Genomic DNA, 26925 nt, shown 5'->3' with positions numbered 1-26925 from the left:
AATTACGGGGTAATCTGTCCTTGGTGGTGTTGGTTGAGGGAGGGATGTTGTCCAGGACACCGGGAGAATTCCCCTGCTCCACTTTACTGTGGGATCTGAAATTCCCACTTGAGGCCTTGGTTGAATATCTCGTTGGAAGGTCTCAGACTGTCGGCGGGGGACAGGAAAAGGATTGGAACGTTCAGCCGCCTGAATCCCTTCCACCTTTCGATTAGATATGACTGACATGTCCCTCAACTCCATTTATCCGCCTCAGCTCCGTATGTTTTGATACCCTGGAAAATTACATTATTCCTAGTATTCCCCCTTAAAGGAGAGACAATTCCACATTTCTCCGACACTTGGAGGCGAAAAGTTGCTTCGAGATTTCACTCCGAATGGCCTCGGTCAAATTTTAATGATGATGACAGAACTCTCCTCATGTTGATGATGGGTGACAGTATTTTCCAAAATCGAGTCGAATTCCGACCGGTGGGGAGGAATGTCTCCAATGACAGGAACTTCCCAGGTTTTCCCTCCGTTGAAATGAATGTCAGTAATTTCCGCTGGGCTGTGAAAGGTTTGTTCATGTCCCCCAGGCCAGATTGTCCTTTCTGTGCCCCACACAGGAGCTGTTTAACACCCAGACAGTGACATTAAAATCCAATGTTCAATACTGTCAAATGTATGAAACATTTCGCACGAGAATATCAGACAATATCTCTGCAATAAAACAAGACATTTTTTTTCCAATCGACGTTGTTCTCTCCACTTCCCCCCCCTGCCGCCTTAACTCTTTGGCCAGAATTTTTCCGTCGGCGAGTTGGGGGCGGGTCCCGCTCGCCCATCGAGGGCTAAATTCTGCCCTATATTTTTCCAACTTTACTGAATTGTCTGTTTATAATCCTGATGTATCTCAAAACTTCAATAGCCTGTGGTTTTCCTTGCTGCCGTAGCACGAGTGTCGGGGGAAGCTCTTCAAGTTTAACCCCAATAGGATGCCGTTTGATCCCCTCCCATTTTCCATTGGTCTGTCCCACAGCCCTGCCCCCACACCCTGTGATGTCCTTCCTCTTTATCAAGGACTGGGAGGGAAGCACTGCCTGAGACATGAATGCACAGAGCTCAAAATCCCCGAGGCGGTGTTTGAATATCTCTGGATTTTTTCTTTCTGTTTCCGAAACTAAATCTTATTTTCTCAAGCATTTACAAAGAAACTCCAAATACATTCTGCATAAAAACATATGTCAAGCCTCCTTTTCAATGCATTAATGCTCTCGACCTCAGCCACATCATGTGGCAGCGAGTTCCACATTGTGACCAATCGCCAGATGGAGAAATTCTCCCTATTATTGGGGGAAATATGTCACCCCAAAGCTTTCCTGCATCAGTTGAGGTGTCCCTGGGAAGGATCCATGAAGCACAGAGGACTGTGAACCCTCTAAATTCTCTGTATCTATCTCTCGAAATACTTTCTTGAAATTATGGTACTTTTTGCCTTAGTGTGAGCGACTGCAATCAGGAACGCATTTTAAGGATCTGGATCTCACACCTTGTTTCACCAGAGGGATTGTAATCGGCAGCGAGTTCAGACTGGAGAAAAGTGCAATAGAATCTCGATCCCACCGATCTCCCCCTCCTCTCTCCCTCCCTCTCTCTCTCTTTCTCTCCACTGTCAACATTCCCTGGAGCCCATCCCGCCCTCGACAGGTTTCAATTATTCCCCTACGTGCTTTAACTTTGCTTTTCCGCCTTTAGAATGGGCGTGTTATTTTTACTGTCCTGTGTGAAAGTCGCGAGGACATAGACCACGATGGAATAATAATTCCCTGAGGATCGCAGTGAACTTTATAGGGAAAAAGCTGAACTGAGGGTGTGCGGCAGCAACATCGAAACTGAAAGCGGTTTGAATCAGGAAGTGCTGAGTGTGAACATGGCTTTCAGAGAACAGGTCCAGAGTTTGACCGAGGAGACAACTTGTTCCATTTGCCTTGATTTCTTCACTAATCCGGTTTCACTGGAGTGTGGACACAACTTCTGCCGCTCCTGTATCACCCAGTGTTGGGAAAAGAAGGAGAAAAACTCCTGCCCGGAATGTAGAGAGGAGTTTCCGGAAAGAAACCACAGGGCAAATCGGGCCTTAGCGAATCTGGCCGAGAAAGTTCGAAAATTAAAGCTGGATCCGAAAGAGAAGGAAAACAAACTTCACTGTGAGGAACATCAGGAAGAACTGAAGCTGTTTTGTGAAACTGACCAGAAATTGATCTGTGTGATTTGTAGAGATTCGCGGGAACACAGAGAGCACCGCTTCCTGCCGATTAAAGAAGCTGTTGAAATCTTCAAGGTAAAAGGGGAAATATTTTCTAAGTTGATAGTTTTATCACATTTTCATGGTCTAACACTTCAATTCTGTGATTTTCTCTCCCAATCCCAGGATAAGCTGAAATCTTCCTTAGATTCTCTCACACAGAAGAAATCGGCGGTTCTAGAAACGGAACAGAAACAGAAGCGGAGGATTTCCGAAGTCAGGGTAAGGTCTCCCTGTTCTGGTTTTCTGGGATCTCGGTCAGTTTTGTTTTCTTTATCGCGGGACATTAATTATGTTTCACATTTCATTTGATAGGAACAGCCGAGCAGTCTGCAGACCCACATCACATCCGAGTTCACTAAAATGCATCAGATTCTCACTGAGAAAGAGCAGCGACTACTCAGAGATCTCAGGGAAGAAGAGGAGAGGATTCTAGAAAGAATGGAGAAAAACCTTCGAGAGATTGAGGAGAATTTAAATTCTATTGAGGAGAAACTCTCAAAGTTGCAGAAACAGATGGAGCAAAAGGACGAGTTGATATTTTTAAAGGTGAGGGAATATATTGCGGGTCAGTTCAATGAAACTTCACACAGTGACAAAATAACTGATACCTGTGGAATAAATATCGAATTTACTGAATAAATAAAAACTGAGTTAAGCACATTTCTGTCTGTTTCGTGGCAGTTTTGCGGTCTCCCCTCAAAATAATCGGCTTCCACATTGTCTGCAGATTCCCGAGAATACCTGTAACCTCCAGAGAATGAGTTTTCTTGATCTTCACACTTGCTTTGTGATTATTTCCGTGTTGCCAAGTTTAATTTTCACCTGGACCGCCCATTGTAATCCAGTTCCAGTTCATGTTGTGAGTGTGTGGGCGTGTCTGTTATGGTGTGTGAGAGTCACTGTGTCTGTGAGCGGGACTGATGTTGAGTTCCAGTTTATTTGACTCTCCACAACCTTCCTGCCAAAATGCATCACTTTACACTTCCGTGTTGAATCTAACATGCTCTGAGTCTGCTCATTTCACCAGCCGCCCTGTTTATGTCCTCCTGAAATGTGTGCGGTTCTGGTTACCTCATGACAGAAAAGTAATTGAATTAGAGAGGGTACAGAGGAGATTTACAAGGATGTTACTAGGACTAGAAAATTGCAGCTATGAGGAAAGATTGGAAAGGCTGGGGTTGTTCTCCCTGGGACATAGGAGACTGAGGGGAGATTTGAGATATACCGAATTGTGAGGGGCCTGATAGAGTGGGTGGGGAAGGGCCTATTTACTTAACAGAGAGGTCAGTGACCAGGGGGCACAGATTTAAAGTGCATAGAAAGATGAGAGGGAAGATGATGAAAAACCTTTACACCCAGACGGTTATGGGATCTGGAACTCACTGCCTGTAAGAGTAGTAGAGGCAGAAACCCTCAGCTCATTTAAAAGCTGTCTGGATATTGACATGAAGTGCTGTAAACTGCAGGGCTGGGGATCAAATGATGCAAAGTGCGATGAGGCTGGGTGGCTTGTTTTTCATCTGGCGCAGACAGGATGGGCCGACTGGCCTCTTTCTGTGCCGTAAGCTTTCTATGTTTCTAAATCTGTTACTGTGCTCCTCACTGTTCGTGATTCATTTATTTCAGGAGGAAGCTTGTCGGAAGAGAAGGTAGGACATGTTTTCTGCTGAAACTCTGCACAATTTGGTAAAATAACTCAGAAAGGTTTTGTTATGAATTTCTTTTCTAGTTACCATCGCAACATTAAAGTGCCGTTCATCGGGCGACAATAACTCTGCTTATGGTTTAAGCACTAGTCTTTTATTGTTATGACATGTTTTATTGCAGATATTAAATTAGATTTCTTATAACTGGTCCACATGATTGTATTAAATTGCAAGATGCCATGCAGTCCTGAAGTGCTCACTTGCAGGCTGCAGACTGCTGTTAGTGCGGCTGTGGCTTTCCGACTGACCCTGAGAGAGCCACACCGTCCATGTTTCCATGGTGTCGACCATCCATGTCCCTGCAAGGCTCCTGACCAAACCGAGACAGTCACATGTTAAGTGGGAACAGGTTTTGTTTTTATTCCAGTATAGAACCTTGACCTGTATCCTTAACACCGACAAGACAGACCCAGCAGAGGTGGCGGCACTGTGGTATAAAGTTTGGAGGGAGTTGCCCCGGGAGTACTTAACATCGACTCGGAACGCGATGAAGTTTCATGGCATCGGGTGAAATATGGGCAAGGAAACATACTGATGATGACCACGTAGCAACCCGTTTGCCAACACCCTCCCCCCACCCCTCCCTCACATACTCTTTGGCTGATGAATCAGTACTCTTCCATGTTGAACGCCACTTGGAAGAAGCACCGAGAGTGGCAAGGGTGCAGGATATACACTGGATCGGGCACTTCAATGACCATCACCAAGAGTGACTCGTTAATGGAACTCCCTCCCTAACAGCACTGTGGCTGTACCTACACCACATGGGCTGCAGCAGTTCAAGAAGTCAGCTCACCACCAACTTTTCAAGGGCAATTAGTGATGGGCAGTAAATGCTGGCCTAGCCAGCGATGCCCACATCTCATGAATGATTTTTTCATAAAGCGCCACTACTGGCCGAGCTGGCTATGTCCCAAAGGACATAGCTGCTAGACTGTGTATGTGGCAGGTGATGAGGTAACCAACAAGAGGATAAAAACGTACTTGATCTCATCCTCACCAATCTGCCTACCGCACATGCATCTGTTTATGACTGCAGCAGTAGGAGTGACCACCGCACAGTCCTTGTGGAGATGAACTCCTGCCTTCACATTGAGGATACCCTCATTCAAAACTGGGCATCCATGAGGCGCTGTTGGCCATCAGCAGCAGCAGATTTGTACTGAACCACACTCTGTGACCTCATGGCTCAGCATATCCTGCACTCGACTATTATCTCCAAGGCAGGGAATTAACCCTGGTTGAATAAGAGTGCAAGAGGGCATGCCGGAAGCAGGACTATGCATGCCTAAAAATGAGGTGTCAACATGGTGAAGCTACAACCCAGGGCTCCTTGCATGTCAAACAGCGGAAGCAGCAATGGATAGACAGAGATAAGTGATCTGACAACCAATGAATCATATCAAAGCTTTGCAGTCCTGCTATATCCAGCGTTGCATGGCGGTGGACAATTAATCGACTAACGTAAGGAGAAGAGTCCACAAATACCCCACCCTCAATGATGGGGAGCCCAGCGCATCAGTGCAAACGATTAAGGCTGAAGTATTTGCAACCATCTGCAGCAAGATGTGCCCAGTGGATGAACCATCTCGCCCTTCTCCAGAAGTCCGCAGCATCACCGATGCCTGTCTTCAGCCAATTTGATTCACTCCACGTAATATTAAGAAATGGCTGAAGGCACTGGATACTGCAAAGGCCATGGGGCTTGACAATATTCTGGCAATAGTACTAAAGGCTTGTGCTCCAGGACTTATCGCACCCCTAGCGAAGCTGTTCCAGTACAACTGACATGTACCCGGCAATGTGGAAAATTGCTCAGGTATATCATGTACACAAAAAGCAGGACAAATCTAACCTGGCCAAGTACTGCCTCGTAGGTCTACTCTCGATCATCAGTGAAGTGACGGAAGGAGTCTTCAACATTGCTATCAAGTGGCACTTACTAAGCAATAACCTTCTCACTGATGCTCAGTTTGGGTTCTGCCAGGGTTGCTCAGCTCCTGATCTCATTTTAATCTTGGTTCAAGCATGGACAGCAGAGCTGAACTCCAGAGGTGAGGTGAGAGTGACGGAACATTACATCATTTGACCGAGTGTGGCATCAAGGAACCCTAGCAAAACTGGAGTCAATAGTAATCGGAGGAAAACTCTCCACTGGTTCGAGTCATAACTATCTCAAAAGAAGATGGTTGTGGTTGTTGGAGGTCAATTATCTCATTTCCAGGAAATCACTGTAGTAGTTCTTCAGGGCACTGTCTTATGCCCAACCATCTTCAACTGCTTCATCATTGACCTTCCGTCCATCATAAGTGGTCAGAAGTGGGGACTTTCGCTGATGATTGCATTATGTTCAGCACCATTTGTTACTCCTCAGATACTGAAGCACTCCATGTCCAAATGCAGCAAGACGTAAACAATATCCAGGCTTGGGCTGACAACTGGCAAGTAATATTTTCCCCACACAAGTGCCAGGCAATGGCTATCGCCAACATGAGAGAATCTAACCATCGCCACTTGATATTCCGTCGCTTGCTATTACCATTACAGAATCCCCCACTATCAACATCCTGAGGGATACCATTGAGCACAAACTGAACTGGACTAACCATATAAATACAATGGCTATAAGCACAGGTCAGAGGCTAGGAATCCTGCGATGAGTAACTCAGCCTGCCCATCATCTACAAGCCACATTTCAGGAGCATGATGAACTTTCCACTTGCCTGGATGAGTGTGGCTCCGCTAACATTCAAAAAGTTTGACATCATCCAGGACAATGCAGCCCACTTGACTGACACCCCATCCACAATCATTAACTCTCTCCACCACCAACGAACAGTGGCAGCAGTGTGTACCATCTAATAGATGCACTGCAGGAACTCACCATGCCTCCTTAGACAACACCTTTCAAATCCATGACTGCTACCATCTAGAAAGACACGTGCAGAAGATGTGTGGGAGCACCATTAATTGGAAGCTCCCCTCCAAGCCACTCACCATCCTGACTTAGAACTATATCATTATTCCTTCACTGCCACTGGATCAAATTCCTGGAACGTCCTCTCTTACAGCACTGTGGGTGTACCTAGACCACTTGGACTGCAGGGGTTCAAGAAGGCAGCTCACAACCACCTTCTAAAGGGACAGTTAGTGATTGGCAATAAATGCTGGGCTATCCAGCGAAGCCCACGCCCTGTGAATGAATGAAAAAGATCAACGCAACAGCAGAAACGTGTTTTAAGATATAAAACAATATTTGCACCAAACCACAAGGAGATATTAATACCAAAGATGAGGTACATTTTAAAATGTCTTAAAGGAAGAAAGAGAAATAGAGAGGCAGAAAGGTTTAGAGAAGGACTTTCAGAGCTCAGGGCCTCGGCAGATGAAGGTCCAGCTGCCAATGGTGAAGTGATTAAAATCAGGGATATTCAATTGGCCAGAAGTAGAGGAGAGCAGGTGTCTCGGAGAGTTGGGTTAATGTTTTCAGCCTTTGCTTTTATTCTACAAGCTTTGTTTGTAATAGAGCAAGTGGACAGGCTAAATGTTTATCTTCTCCTGTGATCTGTGATATACAAGCAACTAATTTGTTATCAGGCTGTGGGTCTTTTGCAGGACATGAGTGTTTCCATCCTCTGCCCTTGTGTTTCAAAGTTATCTTTTGCTCAGTTATAGAGAGAAATTTCACTTTCTATCACATTTGTTCTAATATGAAAAATGCTGAAAGATATGCATTTTGGGGTAGCTTCACCATTTAAATCATGTCTAAAATGCTCAAATGGGATCAATTTATAGCATTAATTCTTTGATATTTACAGGATTAGCGATGACACTCCGAAACTCTCAGTAGCAGATGTTGCAGCCCTGTCTATCGGAAAGTTCTTAGGACCTTTACAGTACACAGCTTGGAGGAAAATGATCAATTCCATTGACCCTGGTAAAACTTTTATATTAATTTTCCTAGCTATAATTCCAGTTGTGAAGGGAATAAATGAGCTCCAAAGTTCCAGGGGTGTGAGGGAAACAGGAAATCCAACGTTCCTCCAGTGAGGGGTTGTGGTCGTATGATCATCATAAGATTATAAGAAATAGGAGCAGCAGGAGGCCTTTTGGCCCATTAAACCTGTCCCGCCATTTGATAAGATCATGGCTCATCTAACTGTGGCTTTAACTGCCCTTTTTCCCTGTTCGCTATAGCCCTTAACTCCACTGTCGTTCAAAATTCTGTCTAATTCAGCCCTGAGTCTATACAACAGCCTCTTCTCCATTGCTGTCTGTGGAACAGAATTCCAAAGGCTAACATCCCTCAAAGAGAAGAAATTCCTTCTCATCTCTATCTCAAAAGGGAGACAGACCCCTGATTTATAAACTATGTCCACTGCTTCTAGATACCCCCACAAGAGGAATCTTCCTCCCACTATCAACACTATCAAGCTCCCTCAGAATCACATATGTTTCACTCAGATCACCTCTAATTTTTCTAAACTTCAAGAGTATAGGGTTAAATGTCTCAACCTTTCTTCATCAGACAACTCCTTCATCCAGGAATCAGCCTAGCGAACCTTCCCTGAACTGCTTCGAAGACATAAATATAACTCCCTTAAGTAAGGAAATGAAAACTGTGAAGTGAAAGTCAACATTGTCCCAGAGGACCATCGGCTGCGCTCTCATTAGAGAGAGACGACTGGTGGTGAGTTTAACCTGAGGGTCACCACACCTCAGGTGTGGGGTGAGGTTGAAAAGGCAGGGCCTTCATGTATGTTCAAAACCTCCCCACACATGAACAATTCCTCCCCCTCCCCCACTCTTTAGGTTAAAGTCCTCTCCACAGACCTAGTTGTACAATTTGCCAGGACACTGGTTCCAGCTTGGTTCAAGTGAAGGCCATTCTAATAGTTTCACTCACTTTTTCCCCAGCGTTAGTGCCAGTGCCCCATGAATTGAAACACATTTTTCCAACACCAATCTTTGAGCCACACATTCAATTCTCTGATCGTATTCACTCCATGCCAAACAGCTGATGCCTCAGGCAGAGATTATTACCTTTGAATTTAGTGCCTAACTGCACATACTCTCTCAGTAGAACCTCTTTCTTAGTCCTATCAATATGAGTATCCACGGGGACTATAAGAACTGGATGCTTTTCCTCCCACTCCAAGTTCCTCGCCAGCCCTGAGAGGATTACTTTGACTCTGGCACAGGACATGCAACACAGCCTTTGGAATGCATGCACTTGCCTGAAGTGAAGAGTTTCTATCCCCCTAACTAACCTGTCCCCTACTACAATGACATTCCTTTTTGCATTTGGATAGCTTCCTGCACCACTGTGCCATAGTCAGTTTGCTCATCCTCCCTGCATTCATGCTCTCGTCCACATGAGGTGCAAGGGCTTTGAATCTGTTGGGCAATTGCAAAGGCTGGACTTTCTAACCTGACTTTCTTCCCTTTCCCTGACCACTGAACAGATCGGAATACCTAAGGGTGTCACTGCCTCCTGGAACAAAATGTGCTGGTAACTTTACCCCTCTCCAGTGCATTGCACTGTCCAAATCACGGATTCGGAGCTGAGGTTCCTCAAGCTGCAGACACTTACTGCAGATGTGGTTGCCGTGAATCAGACGGGTAGCCTCTGTCCCCACCTGCTGCAACTGCAACACATCACCTGCCCATCTTTATTTCATTTTTATCTAACTGATTCGATTTCAAGTGGCTCTGGTGGAACGCAAACAGAGGATTATAAGCATTTTATTGCTGTGTAAGTGCCACTTGATGGCATTGTCAACATCACATTCTACAACTTGCCTGAAGATTGAGAGTAGGCTGTTGGACCATTGATTGTCCGCATTGCATTTGTCCTGCTTTTTGTCGGCAGGATATACTTGGGCAATTTCCCACATTGTCGGACAGATGGCTGTGTTGTAAGTCGACTGGAACAATTTGGCTATGGGTGTCACTAATTTCAGAGTTAAAATCTTCAGTACTACAGCTGGGATGTTGTTAGTGTCCATTGCCTTTGCTGTATCCAGTGAGTTCATCCCTTACTTGTGACCATGTGCAGTCAGTTGCCTCAGCTGAAGACTGGCATCTATGACATTGGTAACGTTGGAAGGAGACCAAGATGGATCATCGAGGTCATTGTTTCTCCTGCAGCTGTTGCCCTGATGTGAGATGTGGTGGTTGCCACGAGTACTCAATCAGTGTTAAATCTGCTATGTGAATGGCACGGATGCAGTTTTAAGGCTAAGAGACTGAAGCTCTACGCTGTCTTCTTAACAGTAGAAAATCAGAGGCTGCACATTATTCTTGACTGCAAGAGGGATTTGGGTGTAATATTAAAGAGATGTTTGTGCATTTGCCTAAATCCTTTGTCGACCGCACATGGAGATTTTGGTGTCGTGCTCGTCTACTTTATCTCCTTTATCAAAGGTGGCAGTAGGCCTCACATAAAAGGTTTGCAACCATAGAATGATAGAAAAGCTACGGCGCAGTAAGAGGCCATTCAGGCCATTGTGCCTGCGCCAGCCAAAGAAAAAAGAAACTAGCCGCTCATTTTAATCCCAATTTCCAGCTCCTGGTACATAGCTGTGCAGGATACAACACTTCAGGTGCAGATCCAGGTACCTTTCAAATGAGTTGAGTATTTCAGCCTAAATCACCAACCAGGCCAAGACTTCCAGACGCCCATCACCCTCTGGGTGCAAAATATTTTCCTCATTTCCCCTCTAATCCTTTTACCAACCACTGTAAATCTGTGCCCTGTGGTAACCAGCATCTGATACAGTTCCATCACAACGTCTTTGCCTTGGACTTAAATACCTCATCCAATAAAGAAAAGCATTCCAAATGGTTTCTAGACCACTGTACCCACTTGTACTGCCACCTTCCAGTATATGCGGCATGCACGCCAACGTTCCTCAGCCCCACCTCAAATGCATTACACACACTTATCCGGATTGAATTCAATTTTTCCACTCAACAAAACCATTGATATAATTCTGGAGATAACAGCTACCCTCTTCACTTCCAACTACAGGGAAAATGTTTGTGTCATCAGCAAATTTCCCAATCATACCTCCCACATTTACGCCCAAACCATGAATATATGCATCAAGCAGCAAGGACTCCAACACTGAGCCCTGTCAATCACCACTGGAAACCATTTTCCATTTGCAAAAATATCTATCGACCATTACCTTTTGTTTCCTGTTGCTGAGCCAATTTTGGATCCAACTCACCACCTTCCCTGTGACCCATGTGATCTCACTTTCCTGACCAGTCTGCCATGTGGGACCTTGTCAAATGCCTCACTAAAATCCATGTGGACAATGTCTGCTCCACTACCCTCATCAATCCTGCTTGTTAGTTCCTCAAAAATTTTGATTAAGTTAGTAAGACATGATCTTCCCCTACACAACCATGCTGGCTATTCCTGATCAATCAATGCCTTTCTAAGTGACACTTTATCCTGCCTCTCAGAATTGATTCCAATAATTTGCCCACAACTGAAGTCAGGCTGACCAGCCTATCATTTTCTTGCCAATCCCTCACAACCTTTTTAAATAATGGTACAATGTTCAAAGACCTCCAACCATCTGGTACCTCACCTGTCTCTAGTGAGGATTGGAACATAATCCTCAGGGCATCCATTATTTCCTCCCTGGCTTCTTTTAACAACCCGAGATACAATCCATGTGGTCCTGGTTATACATCCATGTCAAGGATGTCAGTTCCTCCATTACTTCCTCTCTCACTATACTTATTTTATCTAATATTTCACACTACTCCTCTTGAACTAGAATGTTTGCATCATCCCTCTCTTTAGTGAAGACTGAGACAAAGTACGCATTGAGAACCCTGCCCACATCCTCAGCATCAACGCACAGGTTACCATGTACATCTCTGATAGGCCCTCCCCTTCCTTTAGTTATTCTTTTGCTCTTAATGTACTGGCAAATCTCCTTAGGGTTTTATATGATTTTACCTGCCAACATTTTTGCAAATCCTCGCTTTGCTTTCCTAATTTACATATTTACTTCACCCATGTATTTTCTATACTCCTCTAGACTTGCTTTTTGTGACTGCCATGAGCCTTCTTTTTTTGCTTCATCTTGACCTGTCTGCTTCTGTGTAACCTGGGGGCTCTAGATTTGTCAGTATCACCATTCTTTTTATGGGGACATGTCTCCACTGTGCCCATAGAATCTTGCTTTTGAATAACCCCCACTGATTTGACAACATTTTCCCGTCTAATGACTCTACCCAGTCCACTTTCACCAATTAACCTCTCAGCTTTGTAAAATTTGTCTCCCCCCAATTTAGAACTTTAATCCCTGCTTTCTATTTACCCTTTTCCATAATGGTGTTAAATCTAACTGTCTTATGGTCAGTATCTCCAAAATGGTCACCCACTGCTACTTCATCCACTTGCCCAGGTTCATTTGCTAAGACTAAATCTAGAATTGCGCCCCCTCTCGTTGGGCTTGTTATGTGCTGGCTAAGAAAGTTCTCTTGAATGCAGTTCAAGAATTTTGTGCCCTCTGTGCCCTTCACACTGTTTGCATCCCAATTCATATTAGGGTAGCTAAAGCATCCAAATATTGCCGTCCTATTGTTTTTGCATTTAGAAATTTGCCTACATATTTGCCCCATTCCACCATTTGGGGGCCTGAGTACACTCCTAGTAGTGTGCCTGCCCCTTTTTTATTTCTGAGCTCCACCCATAGGGCCTTATTTGATGCTTCATTTTGGATGTCATCCCTCCTTTCAGCTGTCATTGATTCTTGAATCGATAATGCTACACCCCCACCTTTTTTATCCCCCTCTCTACCCTGCCTGAAAACTCTATATCCAGGGATGGTAATCTGCAATTTTCGCCCCTCCGTATGCCAGGTTTCTGTTATGGCGATGATATCATGCTGCCATGTGTCTAACCAAAGTGCATTGGATATCATTGAAGGATCGTTGCTTGTTTAGAGCACGAGGAGAGGGAGTGTCGATTGGACCTGTGCTGAGGACTGTGAGGAGATCCATGTGAATGATCAGCAGCTTTAACTGTCCTGTGCAGGGTCCATGCAGGAAAGAAGTTTTCCTTGACTGTGGGTGTCACAATGACAGATCACGGTCTTCCACTTAAGCTAAAGTCCATCTGAGACTCAGACTTGTAGGGGTCTCTGTGACTGGAGGGTCAGGGGCCTTGCACCTCAGCAAAGCATAGTGCAGATGAGGCACTCAGTGAGTGGACTACAAAGTAACCCTTAAACTTGTTGGCACGATAAACATGTCAAGGGATATGCGATTATGATGTGTGAGTGGTGACCGGGGGGGGGGGGGCGCAGGAATATGATAATTTCTCATCAATATGCATGGAGCAGCGATTTATAGGGGTCAAACGTTCTCATGTTGCTCCTCCCTGTCTAGTTATGGTTGAAAGAGCTCTCTGCTAGGTCGGCTCCCCTTTGAGAGCAGGTGTCAGGGTTAGCAAGAGCCGGCCTCAGGGAAGTCAAGATGGCGGCCATTGGCCTGGCCACAGGTGTATCACAGGCGGTGCTCTTATCTACAAATGGGTGAAAGGCAATGCTGGAGGTGGCTTCGTAGATCCCGGGATCTATCTGCCAGCTTCTCCACAATGAGCTGCGGCCACAAGGGCTTGGAGGGAATCCAATGATGGTGGCATTGAAGGTCACGCCCGCCTTGAACTTCTTTAATAATGGACCCATCTAGGGCTTCACTTGGGATCAATGCGTCAGCTTTCAGTCAGTGACACACAAGTGTATTCAGAATGCCCAATCAGGATAGTGCATCTCTGGAAAGTTTAGATTTGACATTCCTTCCAATCTGTCGTGTTCAGGACTTTGTCAGTGCATTGCTGAAATCACAATTCTACTTACAGGTGCCTGAGGTTGCAGAAGATGATGCAGATCCTAATAAGCGCATTTGGCGCCAGGGTTCAGCATTTTATTATAGTTGAGCACATGCAAGGCTCAAACCAACAGCAGGGAAGATGTCACTACTGCAATTTAATTCTGCTCTCATAAATAAAGGTACATTTGAGAAACCTATGGTCAGTAAACAAGAAGGTGCTGGGGCCTTCCAGCCTCCAATGGATAGAAAACCAAAAAGTTCAACAAATGTCCCGGAAGCTTACTCTGTCTGGAATCTGGTAACTATCAGATTGGTATGGGCCTGTCTACCACATCATATTCCAGCTATAGCCTCTGCATGTGGCTTGGCCACATCCTGGCCCTCCCATCCCCTTCATTGTCCTTCTCATGGGAGCAGACATCTTGCTTCCCCATGTCTCGCTCAGGCAACACATCCCCCTTTTGTATCACGAGGCTGTGCAGGGTGCAGCAGACAATGATGATCTGAGACATTCTCAGTATGGGAAAGCACTGCCTGAGCCATCCAAACATCTGAACCTCATCTTTAGGAGCTCAATCATCTGCTCAGTCAGGGACCTGGTGGGGGTATAGCCATCATTGTATCTCCTCAGCAGTACTCTGCGGGTGGTGAACTGGCATCATCAGCCATTTTTGCTTGGGGTATTCCTTGTCCCTGAGGATCCTGCCCGGCAATCACCGAGATAGTTCCTTTAATACCCTCCACTACCCTCGAGACCCTACAGAGAGACCAGTGCCTTGGTAACATAGAAAGACTAAACACATGAGCCCTTGTCAGGCATGACCATTCAGTTGGGGGTATGGAGTTTTGGAGTCATGAGTTGGCCACCACCCGTGCTCCTTGGAGGCTTCCACCTCTCTCTCTCCATTCATCCCTGCCTCTGACTGCAGCTGATGGCGAATGGACAGAATGAAAGGAAGCTCCATACCTTGCTGGGATCTCGATGTGATGAGATGGGCATAAACCTGCTGACGTGTGGGCTTCACCATAGAGGGGAGAACACGACTGAGCATGGATGACATCCAGTTACCTCATAATTATTAGGGTGTCCCTTTAGTCGGCCATTTGCGCTGACCTTGAGCACCAACCACCAAAAAGACCTTGCTCCCACTTCGAGGCATCTTACTTACTGACTGACTGCGTGGTCAACGCCAGATTTGAAGGATGGTGTGTGTCACCTTCCAAACTTCATCCGCCAACTTCTACCCTTCCCCCTGCCACCCACCAACTTCCCCCCATCACATTAACCCACCCAATATCAGCTTTCCACTCCCCTCTGTCATGCTTGAACCTCCCTTCGTTCCACTGGGCATTATTCTGATCCACCTCCACATGCCCTCCCGACCCTGAGATCTGATGTGTACAGGCCCAACCTAAACAACCCCTCAAAACCTTTATTAACAAACCATGCACTAATATACACTTCCAACACCAGTTGTTCAGTGAGATCCGCTTGTCGGAGCCCATTCCCACGTGGTCAGTCTGCTGAATGACTTCTCCTGCACGACTTCCTGTGACTGACCATGTCACGCTTTCCTGGCTGTCCTTGTGGCTGTGGCTTTATATCCCTTTCTGACCCTGGTCCCTTGATATATAAGTTAATACCTTGATTCGGGTCATCCAATTGTTTTTCATGCCTTATCAATTCCTCCACCTGCATGTGGTCATTTCCTGCTCTCAGCAGGGGATATCTCCAGGTGTATGCCAGCTATGGATGTAATATCTGTATCTTGAAAAGGCAGTAAGAAAGCTATTCACACATATCCAGAGAGGCCATTGTCTATGAAAGTTGCTGTAGATGGAGTGCCTGTTGGTGAGCCACCACCTCAATGACATGTCCTGAAATGTCTGTGTGTTTAGTTAAAACTGTCTTTATTTTTAAACAGTTGAAAAAGAGTTTCAGAAAGAGTAAACCTTGTTTGGATGGTAACGCAATATGTGAAAATGAGACAGTAAATCAGTAACCCAGCATACAACGTGCTCAATATCAATCTCCATCGGAGTTAATGGAAACAGATATTGAGTGGAATGTGTTCCAAGCTGCTACTTCAGTGTTGTCCAAGTCACACAACCGTCCATGACAAATTTCAACCTCTCCCTCTGTGTCTCCATGTCACCTTGGAGCATCTGCTGTTGACTCTTGATTGCCTTCTGGATGAGAAAATCTGGATGGTGAACATGTCCCTCATGTGCAAGTGCACGGGTATAGAAAGGAGCAGTTTCAGGTGCAGTGTTTGCACCAATGAGCACGTCAAATAGGACTCTGGAGGAGTAATTTCTGCATTTCTGGGCACCACACTTTGGGAAGGATGTCAAGACATTGGAGAGGGTACAGGGGGTACTTACCAGCACAATAGCACTGATGAGGGACTTCAGTTTACAGGGTAGTTGGATAAGCTGGTAATGCTCTCCCGAGAACAGAGAAGTTTAAAGGGAGATTTAATGCAGGAATATGAATTATGGGGGCTTTATTGAGCAGATCAGGAGAATCTGTTTACTCTGGTAAGTGTGTCTGTAACTAAAGGCTAAGATTTAAAATAATCACCAAAAGAATTAGAGGGGTAATGAGCAAAAATGAAATCTCACAGACTATGTTGATGATCTGCAATTCATTATCTGAAAATGTGGATTTCATAGGAACTTTCAAAAATGAATTGAAGATGTTCTCAAATGGACTAATATGCAGGGTTCCGGGCAAAAAGCTGGACTAGAAGATTAAATTGGACAGCCTGCACAAGTACGATGGACTGAATGGCCTCCTTCTGCGCGAGAAGATTCCGTTATCTAGTCCAACTCATAATTGGGCTGGGATGTTTTTAAGGGACTAGGACAGTTATGAAAACAGGCGTTAGGCGCCATCCATCTGCTAATGTTGGTGCTGTTTTGGAGTCTGTCCAAAAATTGGGATGTCCTGAGACTCAAGCCCTGAGCCTTGGGTTTCCTGGACATGGATGTGGGCGACAGTGAAAAGCTGAGCACATTTATTTTCCTGTTTACAATATGGAGATGGGGGAGGCAGCAGTGTTTTTCTCAGCTCCTCAATGCTCCTGTCCACGCTGGATGACACAATGCCCATCCCCCTCCCACTGCTGCCTGGCCCCTTCACACTCTACGCTCACCTACCCACTGTCTCCCCGATATTACCCACCCAAATCTGCACTTGCTCCTCCCGCATCTCTGCTCTCTCCCCTCACCCACTCTCTATACTCGCCACCCACTCCCTCTACCCACCCCCCACCTGTCCTCCCTTCCTCGATTTCTTGCTCCCATGTGCCCTCTGCCTCCCCCCCTGCAGATTTTCCTCACAACCCTCCTTCCTCACCTGCTTTCTCTCTCATCTCACTTTCCTGGTCCCCTGCTCCCCTCCACCTCCCGTCCCGTGGCCTTTGTTCTTTCTCTCCGTCCATTCCTACACATACTCCACTCCCCATTCATCCCCTCTCTCACTCACTTCCCTCCAGTCAGTCTTCCCTCCCTATTCCGCACATCTTCCCTCATCTCGGTCCCATACTCTCCCTGTCCTCCCTGTCCCGCGCACTGTCCCTCGCAATCCCCCCTCTTTTCCCTCCAGCTTTCTTTCTCCCCCCCCTCTCCCTTGCTCTCTCTCCGCTCCACCTCCCAACCTCTCTCCACTCCCCCTTCCACCATCTCAGCCCTCCCCTTCCACCATTGTCACTGTTCCCTCCAGCTAACTCTGGCTCCACTCTGTCCACTCACTGACCACACCCCCACCCCTCCCAATCTCTCACTCCTTCATTACCCTTTCTCCCTCCCCTCCCCCTCCCTCTCCCCTCTCTCTATTCACACGTTTTTTCTCTCTCTTTCTCCCAATCCCGCTCCTGTGTTTGGGTTGCTGAGCTGTAACTAGTGGAGTGACACAGGGATGAGCGCTGGGAACTCAACTATTTACAATCTATATCAATGACTTGGATGAAGGCACCGAATGCATGGTAGTTAAATTTGTTCATGACACAAAGATATTAGGAATTTAACTTGTTAAGAGCACATGAAGAGTCTACAAAAGGATTTTGATAGATTAATTGTTAGTTAATTTATCGGGTAGATTATAATGTCCAAATTCATGAACTTGTCCACTTGGCAGGAAGAATATCAAGGCAACGTATTATTTTAATAGAGAGGATGATTAAAACTATATTGTTGGAGTTCTGACTGTGTATTTTCGGCGTAGAGCGATTGTAAATTCACACCTGTGGGAATAACCTTTGTGTTGTCTGGAGATTGTAACATTTAAGGTTCAGAATGTACCAAGGGTTGATACATTCAGATCCTGTCTCAGGGCAAGGGGGGCTGAACCCTGCTGGGAGATCACAGGTTAACAGGTGAATTCAAAGGTCAGTGAACAACCATTTGTGTTCATTTGTATTGAGTTAAAAGCGTTGGGAGCAGCAGTTGGTGCAGCAGCTCAGCTGAGGTGCTGGGACCGTCCCTGTGTTGAGATGCTGGAGTGGAACTGCTATCAGCAGGTTATAATTTGCCTTACAAACTACCAGGAGACTCAGGTACAGGCCACGATCTTTCATTAGTGATTCAAGCGTACGTAGGGAGAGACAGCATGGGGCAGTCTTGACCGAGCTGTGCAGATTACAGCGAAATCTTTTTATACACAATTAGTCACAGACTCGTAATCTAATCTTGTCAATTCACAATCATATGCTTAAAGAGGCCTTCGGCTTTTGTCACTTATTTCCCGTGTGTACAGACACGCGACATTGTTCTCATCCTTGCAAGACCACCATCTCCTGCTGACTGTGCAGGAGTCTGTGCCTCCAGACTACAACAGCCACTCACTCCCTGGCCTTGTTCTTTGTTCTACTGCCTTGCCCATCATCTCCTTTCTTATTCTGTCTGAAACACATCTGCTATTCTCCCGTTCTGCTTTTCTGCTTATATTTTATTGTTACTAACAGGCAATTCTAACTAAAATTGTTTAACCCTTTCAAGATACTGGAGTAGAACTGCTCTTGGCAGGAGTAGATCGTCCAGCCCTTCCAGCCCACTCTGGCATTCAATGAAATCATGGCCTATTCTCTACTTCAACATCATTTTCCTGCACTATCCCCGTATCCATTGATGTTTTTAATATGTAGAAAACTATCCATCTCAGTCTTGCGCATACTCAATAACTGAGCCTCCACAACCGTCTGGGACAGAAACTTACAAAGATTCATCACCCTTTGAGTGAAGAAATTCCTCCTCATCTTGGTCTTAAATGACCTTTCCCTTAATCTGAAACTGTGTCCCCTAGTTCTCGACTGCCCCACCACCGCAACCAGGGAAACACCCTTCCTGCATTTATCCTGTCAAGTCCTGTCAGAATTTTGTATGTTTGAGTGAGATCACCTTTCATTTTTCTAAACTCCAGAGAGCAAAGGACCCGTCTATTTAATCTTTGCTCACTGGACTGAAAGGTCCGAGGAATACTCTGGTACAAAATTTCAACACTCGGAGTCCAGATGCAATATTCAAGTGGTTCCTTTATTACACATGTGGGCAGCTCACGCTGGGCAATCCAGCCGCTTCTCCACCGAGGTTCAAATGAGCACAGTTAATATATTTTTTACTACCAGTTACAACTTAATGGTGCTAGTTAGACAAAGGCCACAACACAATAATCTGATCATTGTGTTCTTGTACAGTAATTGCAGTGCAGAGACTGGGCATTATCCTTTTGGGAGACAACAAAGAATGTGCGTTTGTTCTAGACAAAAGGTTTACGGGGGCTGACTGGGTGTGGTTCGAGGCTATCAGACGGTGTTAAATGGCCTTCCCCATGTCTTGATCGAGTCATCCTGAGTCCCTGCCCATGTGTGTCTCCCATTTCCTAATTGCAAATTTACAGCTGAGCCCTTTGTACAAGTTTTTAGCTTTCATGTAAGGCTGTGATTGTCTGTGTATGCTTTGGCAACCTGGATGCTGGTCCTAGCTGGCACTTTAAATTAAATCCAAATTTTCTGCATCTTCAGGACAATCCCTCCATTCCAGGAATTTATTTGTGAACCTTCATTACACTCAGTCTATGGCAAATATACCTTTCCTCATGTTAGGAGACCAAAGCTGCACATATTAGTCCAGATGCAGTCTCACCAAGGCTATATATAATTGTAGTAAGACACCTTTACTCCTGTAACCAAATCATCTTGCAATAAAGGCCAACATAGCATTTGCCTTCTAAATTCCTTGCTGTACCGGCTTTCAGTGACTCATGAACATGGACACATAAGTCCCTTTTATGCTTAACATTTCCCAGCCTCTCTCCATTTAAGAAATACCCTACATTTTGGTTTTTCCCACAAAAGTGGATATCCTCACATTTCTCCACCTTGAATTCCATCTGCCACATTTTTGCCCACTCACTGAGCCTCTCCAAATCTCCTTCAATCATCTCTGCATCCTGCTCACAACTGACACTTCCATCTGCAAACTTGGAAATATTACATTTGATCCCAACATCCAAATCATTGATAAGGATTGTGAATATCTGGGGCCCAAGCACCTATCCTTGCGATACCCCACTAGTCACAGCCTGTTCACCTGGAAATGACCCATTTATTCCTACTCTTTGTTTTCTGCCCATAAACCAGTTCTCAATCCATGCCAGTACATTGCGCCAAATTGCATTTGCTCTGATTTTGTTTGCACACTCTGTCGTGGGACCTTATCAAAAGCTTTCTGAAAATCTGAATAAATGACATCCTCCAGTTACCCCTTCCCTATTCTCCTAGTTACATCCTCCAAAAACTCCAACAGGGGTTTGTTAAACATGATTTCCCTTTCATCAAGTCCATGTTGATTCTGCCCAAGCTTCCCATTATTTCTAAGCGTCCCGTTATCACATCCTTTATTTTACGCTCTTGCATTGCCCCTACGACTGATGTTAGGCTAACAGGTCTGTTATTCCCTGTTTTCTCTCTTCCTCGTTTCTTAAATAGTGGGGTTACATTTGCCACCTTCCAATCTGCAGGAACAATTCCAAAGTGTCTCAAATTTTGAAAGATGACCACCAATGCACCGACTTTCTCTACAGCCACCTCATTCAACATTCTGGGGTTTAGATCATCAGGTCCAGGCGATTTATCTACGTTAAGTCCCATTAATTTCTCTCGTAATTTATTTTGAACTAATAATATTGTGTTGCAGTTCCTTGCTGATATTTGTCCTTTGATCCTCCATTATTCCGGGGGGGTCTTAATGGTGATAATTGACATTTGGGCAGACTATGAGCAAGTTCATGTGATTTGCCTTGCTCGTGTCTGTCATTAAACATGTGGTTTGTGGTGTGCTCGACCGCAGTTTTCCTGTTAATTAATGTTTACCTCATGTTAATTCTTTATATTAGAATATAAGAGATAATAATATCTGTTAGCATTGTTGACTCTTGGTTAGTAAAATTCTTCTGTTTGTTTCAAAACATGGAATCTGATGGATTTATCCTCTTAGCAATTTGAGGGTCTTGTCTGGGACTGTAACAAATTTTGGGGTCTGGCCTCACTACGTACCAAGGGAGACAGCAGAACACTACAGTAGAGAGGGATCTGGACAATCTGGTACATGAATCACAAAAATTACTTTGCAGGTACAGCACGTGATTAGGAAGGTAAATGGAATGTTCATGTTTATTGCAAGAGGAATCGAGTATTAAACTATGCAATTGTTGCTACAGCTGTACAGGGTCTTAGTGAGACTGCATCTGAAGTCTGTGTACCATTTTGATCTCCTTACTTAAGAAATGAGATAGTTACATAAGACGCAGTTCAGAGAAGATTCGCTCGACTGATTCTTTGGATGAATGGATTATCTTATGATAACAGGTTGAACAGGTTTGGCCTTTAAACATTGGAGTTTAGAAGGATGAGAGGTGATCTTATTGAAACGTGTAAGACGCTGAGGGGATTTGACAAGGTGGGTGCCAAGAGGACATTTACCTTGGAGAGGCATCTGGAACTAGGGGGCAGTTTTAAAATTAGGAGTCTCCCATTTAAGACTGAGATGAGGAGAATTTGTTTTCTGTCAGAGGGTCGTTAGTGTTTGGAATTCTCTTCCCCAGCGAGCAGCGGAGGCTGGGTCATTGAATATATCCAATCAGATCAGCCATTATCTCATTGAATGGTCAAGCAGGCTTGAGGGACCGAATGGCCTACCCCTGCTCCTAATCATAGCGTTCTTGTAATTTAATTTTCTTTGGTACCTTACAGGATCAGATTGTATACAATCTGTGTGGTGACATTTTCATACCTGTTTCGCAGAAGTATCACTCCCCACCTACTCTCTGCAGCTCTCTTTCTCTCCAGCCTGCTGTTTCCTCTCCCCTTTCTCCCAAACCTTATCTTTCCCCTTCCCGCTCCCCTTCTCACAATCTCTCTTCCCTCTCTCATACTCTCTCTCTCCCTGCGTCACTATCTCTTTCCACACCCTGTCACTCATGCTCTCCCGTCCTTACGCTCTCCCTCTTCTCCCCCATCCTTCTCTCCACCCACACTTTCTCACTCCCCTTGTCCCCACACTCTCTCACTCACCTCCCACTCTCCCTTTCTCTTTGCCTCTTTAACTTCTGCTCTCATTATTACCTCTGCCCTTCCCACAATCTTTCTCTCTCCCCTTCCACACACACACTCCCTCTTCCTGCCATGCACTCACCCTCTCAACAATGCTTCTGTTCGATCTAATATCAGTCCCTCCCGCCCTCTACCTCCATTCCCCACCCATTGTCCCTGTCAGGCCCATTTCGCCCTCTCTTCCACCGACCCAGACACTCTCTCTCCTTCCTTTCCTTCCCCCTTTCCTCACCATTCCGCTATACCTCTCCCACACCCTCCCCTCCGCCAACGCTCTCCCTTTCCTCTTCTGCACTTTCGCCCCTCCCATTTCTGCTTTCGTTCACATTCTCAGCAGTCTCCCACTCTCTCTGAGACCTTCACATTCTCTCTCCCACCCTTGTAAGCCCTCCCCTTCTCTCTTTTTCACTCTGCCCGATTTGCGTTCACCCTCCAGTTCTTGCTCGCTCTCTCTCTCACACCTTGAAACTCTCCCTGCCCCCTGCACTCTCTACCCCTCCATCTCGTTCTCCCTCTCACACCATCACACTCTCCCTGCCCCCTCCACTCTCTACCCCTCCATCTCGTTCTCCCTCTCACACCATCACACTCGAACTGCCCCCTGCACTCTTTACCCCTCCATCTCGTTCTCCCTCTCACACCATCACACTCTCCCTGCCCCCTCCACTCTCTACCCCTCCATCTCGTTCTCCCTCTCACACCATCACGCTCGAACTGCCCCCTGCACTCTCTACCCCTCCATCTCGTTCTCCCTCTCACACCATCACACTCTCCCTGCCCCCTCCACTCTCTACCCCTCCATCTCGTTCTCCCTCTCACACCATCACGCTCGAACTGCCCCCTCCACTCTCTACCCCTCCATCTCGTTCTCCCTCTCACACCATCACACTCTCCCTGCCCCCTGCACTCTCTACCCCTCCATCTCGTTCTCCCTCTCACACCATCACACTCTCCCTGCCCCCTCCACTCTCTACCTCTCCATCTCACTCTCACATCCCCACATACTTCCTGCCAACCCCCTGCTCTCTTTACTCCACCCTCTCTTTCTCACCCACTCTCTCAATCTCTGTCATGCTGGTCTCTCTCTCTCTCTCTCTCTCTCTCCTGCTCCCATGTTCTCAAACCCTCCTGCTCTCACTCTCTGCCACCTCTTCCTCTCCATCAGTCCACCCACACTCTCCCTCTCCACGTTCCTGCTCCCTCCTCTGCTGCCATTTTCTCTCCTCAACTTCACCTCCCCCCCGCCTCCATCTCTTTCCAGCTCCGTTTCCCCCTCTCCCTCTCTCTCTCTCTCTGTCCCTCCCTCTCGCTCTCTCTCCCTCCCTCTCTCTCTCCCCGCCTCCCTCTCTCTCTCTCTGTCCCTCTCTCTCGCTCTCTCTCCCTCTCTCTCTCTCTCCCTCCCTCTCCCTCTCTCTCTCCCCCTCCCTCTCTCTCCCTCACTCTCTCTCTCTCTCTCCCACTTCCTCTCTCCCACTTCCTCTCCCCCTCTCCCCCTCCGGGCTCCTTCCTCACACTCTCTCCCCCTCCCCAGCCCCTCTATCTAAATCACTGACTGTGTTATTTTAACTTTCCCCCAGCTCCAGCCTCTCTGACTCTGGATCTGAACACAGCGAATCCCCGGCTCATCCTGTCTGAGGACCGGACCAGTGTGAGACTCGGAGACAAACGGCAGCCGCTCCCTGACACCCCGGAGAGGTTTGATCCCTGGGTCTGTGTCCTGGGATCAGAGGGATTCACATCAGGGAGACATTACTGGGAGGTGGAGGTGGGGAAGAAGACTCTGTGGTGGCTCGGAGTGGCCCGAGAGTCTGTGAAGAGGAAAGGGGGAAACTCGCTGATCCCCGAGTCCGGATTCTGGATTGTGGGGCTGTTTCCCGGATTTGGTTATTTTGCCGCCACCTCCCCCTCTGAAACCCCCCTCACCCAGAGTGTGAATCCCCGGAAGATCGGGGTTTTCCTGGACTATGAGGGTGGACAGGTGTCATTTTACAATGCGGACAACATGTCCCATCTCCACACTTTCACCCACACTTTCACTGGGAGAATGTTTCCCATCTTCAGTCCGGGACCGAATGACGACGGGAAAAACTCGGCCCCGCTGAGAATCTGCGGGATTGAAGGTCACTAACAGATCCATCCCATAATTTCACACCGGCTCCCTGCCTCCTGCCAGCTGTAAACTGATGGGTGTGGGTCTCAGTCACAGGTGGAGAGAGAAGCCAGTTTAACATTCCGGGTATAAACCCTGTATGGGAACTGGGAACTGAAAGATCAGCGAGGACCTCTGTAGGGCTGGGGGAAAGAAGGAGGGGCAGAGAAGAAACAAATAGAAGCTCAATTGTAGAGAGGAACTTACAGGGTAGAATGAGCTGTGAACTGCAGGAACCCGGTGACCTTCCTGCCTGTAATGTTGCTCCACAGGCGGAAGGTGGTGGGACATCAGCTTGTTTGAGATGAATCAGTTCAGTGATTCTCAAACTGGGATCCGGGGAGTCTTTCCCGTGGGGTCCAGGAAATAATTTCTCCAGAGGGTGGGAGAGAGAGAGAAAAGCACAAGAGGGGGAGGAAGTGAAGTGGGGGAAATAACAAGCTCCCCGCTTTGTATAAATTCCCAGGAGTTAGTGTTATTCCTGCATGAGCAGCTGTCAAGATTTCCACCCCCAAACCTCCCGAATTCTCTCCCTTCTTCACGGTCATGGGCATTTCGGCTGTCATGGTTTTCAGCGGTGAGTCTGTCATTTCCTTTCGGTAGGAGGGGAGGTGGAAGTCAAGCTGCTGCTGTGATACTCGTCTGTCTTCAATTTGGACTCAGACATTGAGCAAGTGCCGTTATCATGCTGTCTGGCCTGCTGAGTATTTCCATCATTTTCTGTTTATATTAATCTCTAATTGGTTTGTTTCTTGTAATCGCGATAAAACTGCCATCTTGACTTTCTTCAAACTCTCACCATGTTTCAATAACACTGAGTAACTGGACTCGGTTGGTACACGCCTGTAAATATTGCCCAGACTGTCACATGCAAGTGGGTACTCTGTAATAAAATTGGAGGGGTGTTTCCGGTTTGTTTTACATTAAAATAGGAACGTGCTTTGAGACTGTTTGAGCATGTAAATGATGTGACACTGTTGTGAATACTGATTTGATAATCTGTCTGTATTGAACGTGATGTGTGAACTGATCGGGTATGCATGCTATTAACAGTCAGTGTTAACAACGTGAAAAGTAGTTAAGTTGCTGCATTAGAATGTTTGTGATGGTCTTTCTCATGTACTGACGCATCTCCGAGTGCAACATGACCATTTGAATATCATTGCAATTTCTGTGATGGTTTTTTTGAAATGTTCTTTTAGATATTTTAGGAATAATATATATTTAGCAAAAAAAAAGTGGAGTCACAGTTATAATTTATCTCTGGTTTGTCTGCTCTGTCTCATCACTTTCCCCGTCAGTGAAATAGTCCTTAAATAACTAGTATGTAGTTACCTATTTTATTAAAAACATTATTAAGTCTCTCTGTACATGTAACCTGTTCATATTATCATTTTTATGTAGAATTATAATTTACATTGGGCTTCCATGATTACATTTGTAAATTGGTTCTTCAACCAAAAGAACCTGAAAACGAGTGGAATAGAAGCAGTTTTCTCAAAAAGGACACAGTTCATCATTAAATCTGAGAAGCAGAAACTAAACATGCTATTTGTTTTATTTACAAATTGCTCCAGAGTCTGGGTCCTTACAGCCCCCGTTCCAAATTCACCTGGATGATTTGAAGAGCTTCTGGCTGGAGTAAATGGAGTAACAGTTGCCTGTAAATTGTCCTGAAGTTTACTCTGGTACTTCAGCCATAGCTACCATGGATAGGGACCTGAGATGGGCAGTGGGAATTCCAGCCTGCTTCAGTTGGGAAGCAATGCAAAATCATAAAATCACAATGCACAGACTGTGGTCAATCAGCCGCCTCTGTCTGGAGAGGCACCTTGATAGAGCTATTCAACTGGTCCCAGTCCAGTTCCTTTTCCCCCACAGCCAATCCCTTTTTGAAAGTTAGTTTTGAATATTGTTTCCACCACACTGGCAGGCAGTGCATTCCAGATAATAACTGGCTGCGGGAAAATCTGTATTCATCTCACTCTGGATATTTTTAAAACAATACCTTACATCTGTATCCTTTGGTTTCTGAACCCTCTGCCACTGGAAACAGCTTCTCCCTATTTTCTCAAAACCTTTCATGATTTTGTACTTCTCTATTAAATTTTCCATTTAACTTCCCTGCAGAGGCACTGGCCATAATCTTCCAATCCCCTTAGGTACAGGAGAGGAGCCAGAGGGCTGGAGAATTGTAAATGTTTCATCCTTGTTCAGAAGCGGTCTAACAATAAATCCAGCAGCTCCAGGTAAGACAGTTTAACCCCTGTGCTGGGAAAGCTTTTAGAAATGATAACCTTGGACATA

General features: G+C 45.9%; 1 protein-coding gene across 1 annotated transcript; it reads left to right on the top strand.

The window, feature by feature from the left end:
- The first annotated feature begins 1897 nt into the window (after positions 1 to 1897).
- Positions 1898 to 24946, top strand: LOC144695712 (nuclear factor 7, brain-like). Its single transcript, XM_078566669.1, has 6 exons — positions 1898 to 2323; positions 2414 to 2509; positions 2603 to 2836; positions 3917 to 3939; positions 7815 to 7933; positions 24047 to 24946. The coding sequence occupies exons 1-6, from the start codon at positions 1913 to 1915 to the stop codon at positions 24595 to 24597; spliced, it is 1434 nt and encodes a 477-aa protein (XP_078422795.1). The 5' UTR covers positions 1898 to 1912; the 3' UTR covers positions 24598 to 24946.
- The last annotated feature ends 1979 nt before the right edge of the window (positions 24947 to 26925 follow it).

This window comes from Cetorhinus maximus, chromosome 21 (assembly GCF_964194155.1).
Source record: "Cetorhinus maximus chromosome 21, sCetMax3.hap1.1, whole genome shotgun sequence".
NCBI classification, from domain to species: Eukaryota; Metazoa; Chordata; class Chondrichthyes; order Lamniformes; family Cetorhinidae; genus Cetorhinus; species Cetorhinus maximus.
The sequence above is the reverse complement of the archived record's forward strand: the minus strand, read 5'-3'. Positions and strand labels throughout refer to the sequence as shown.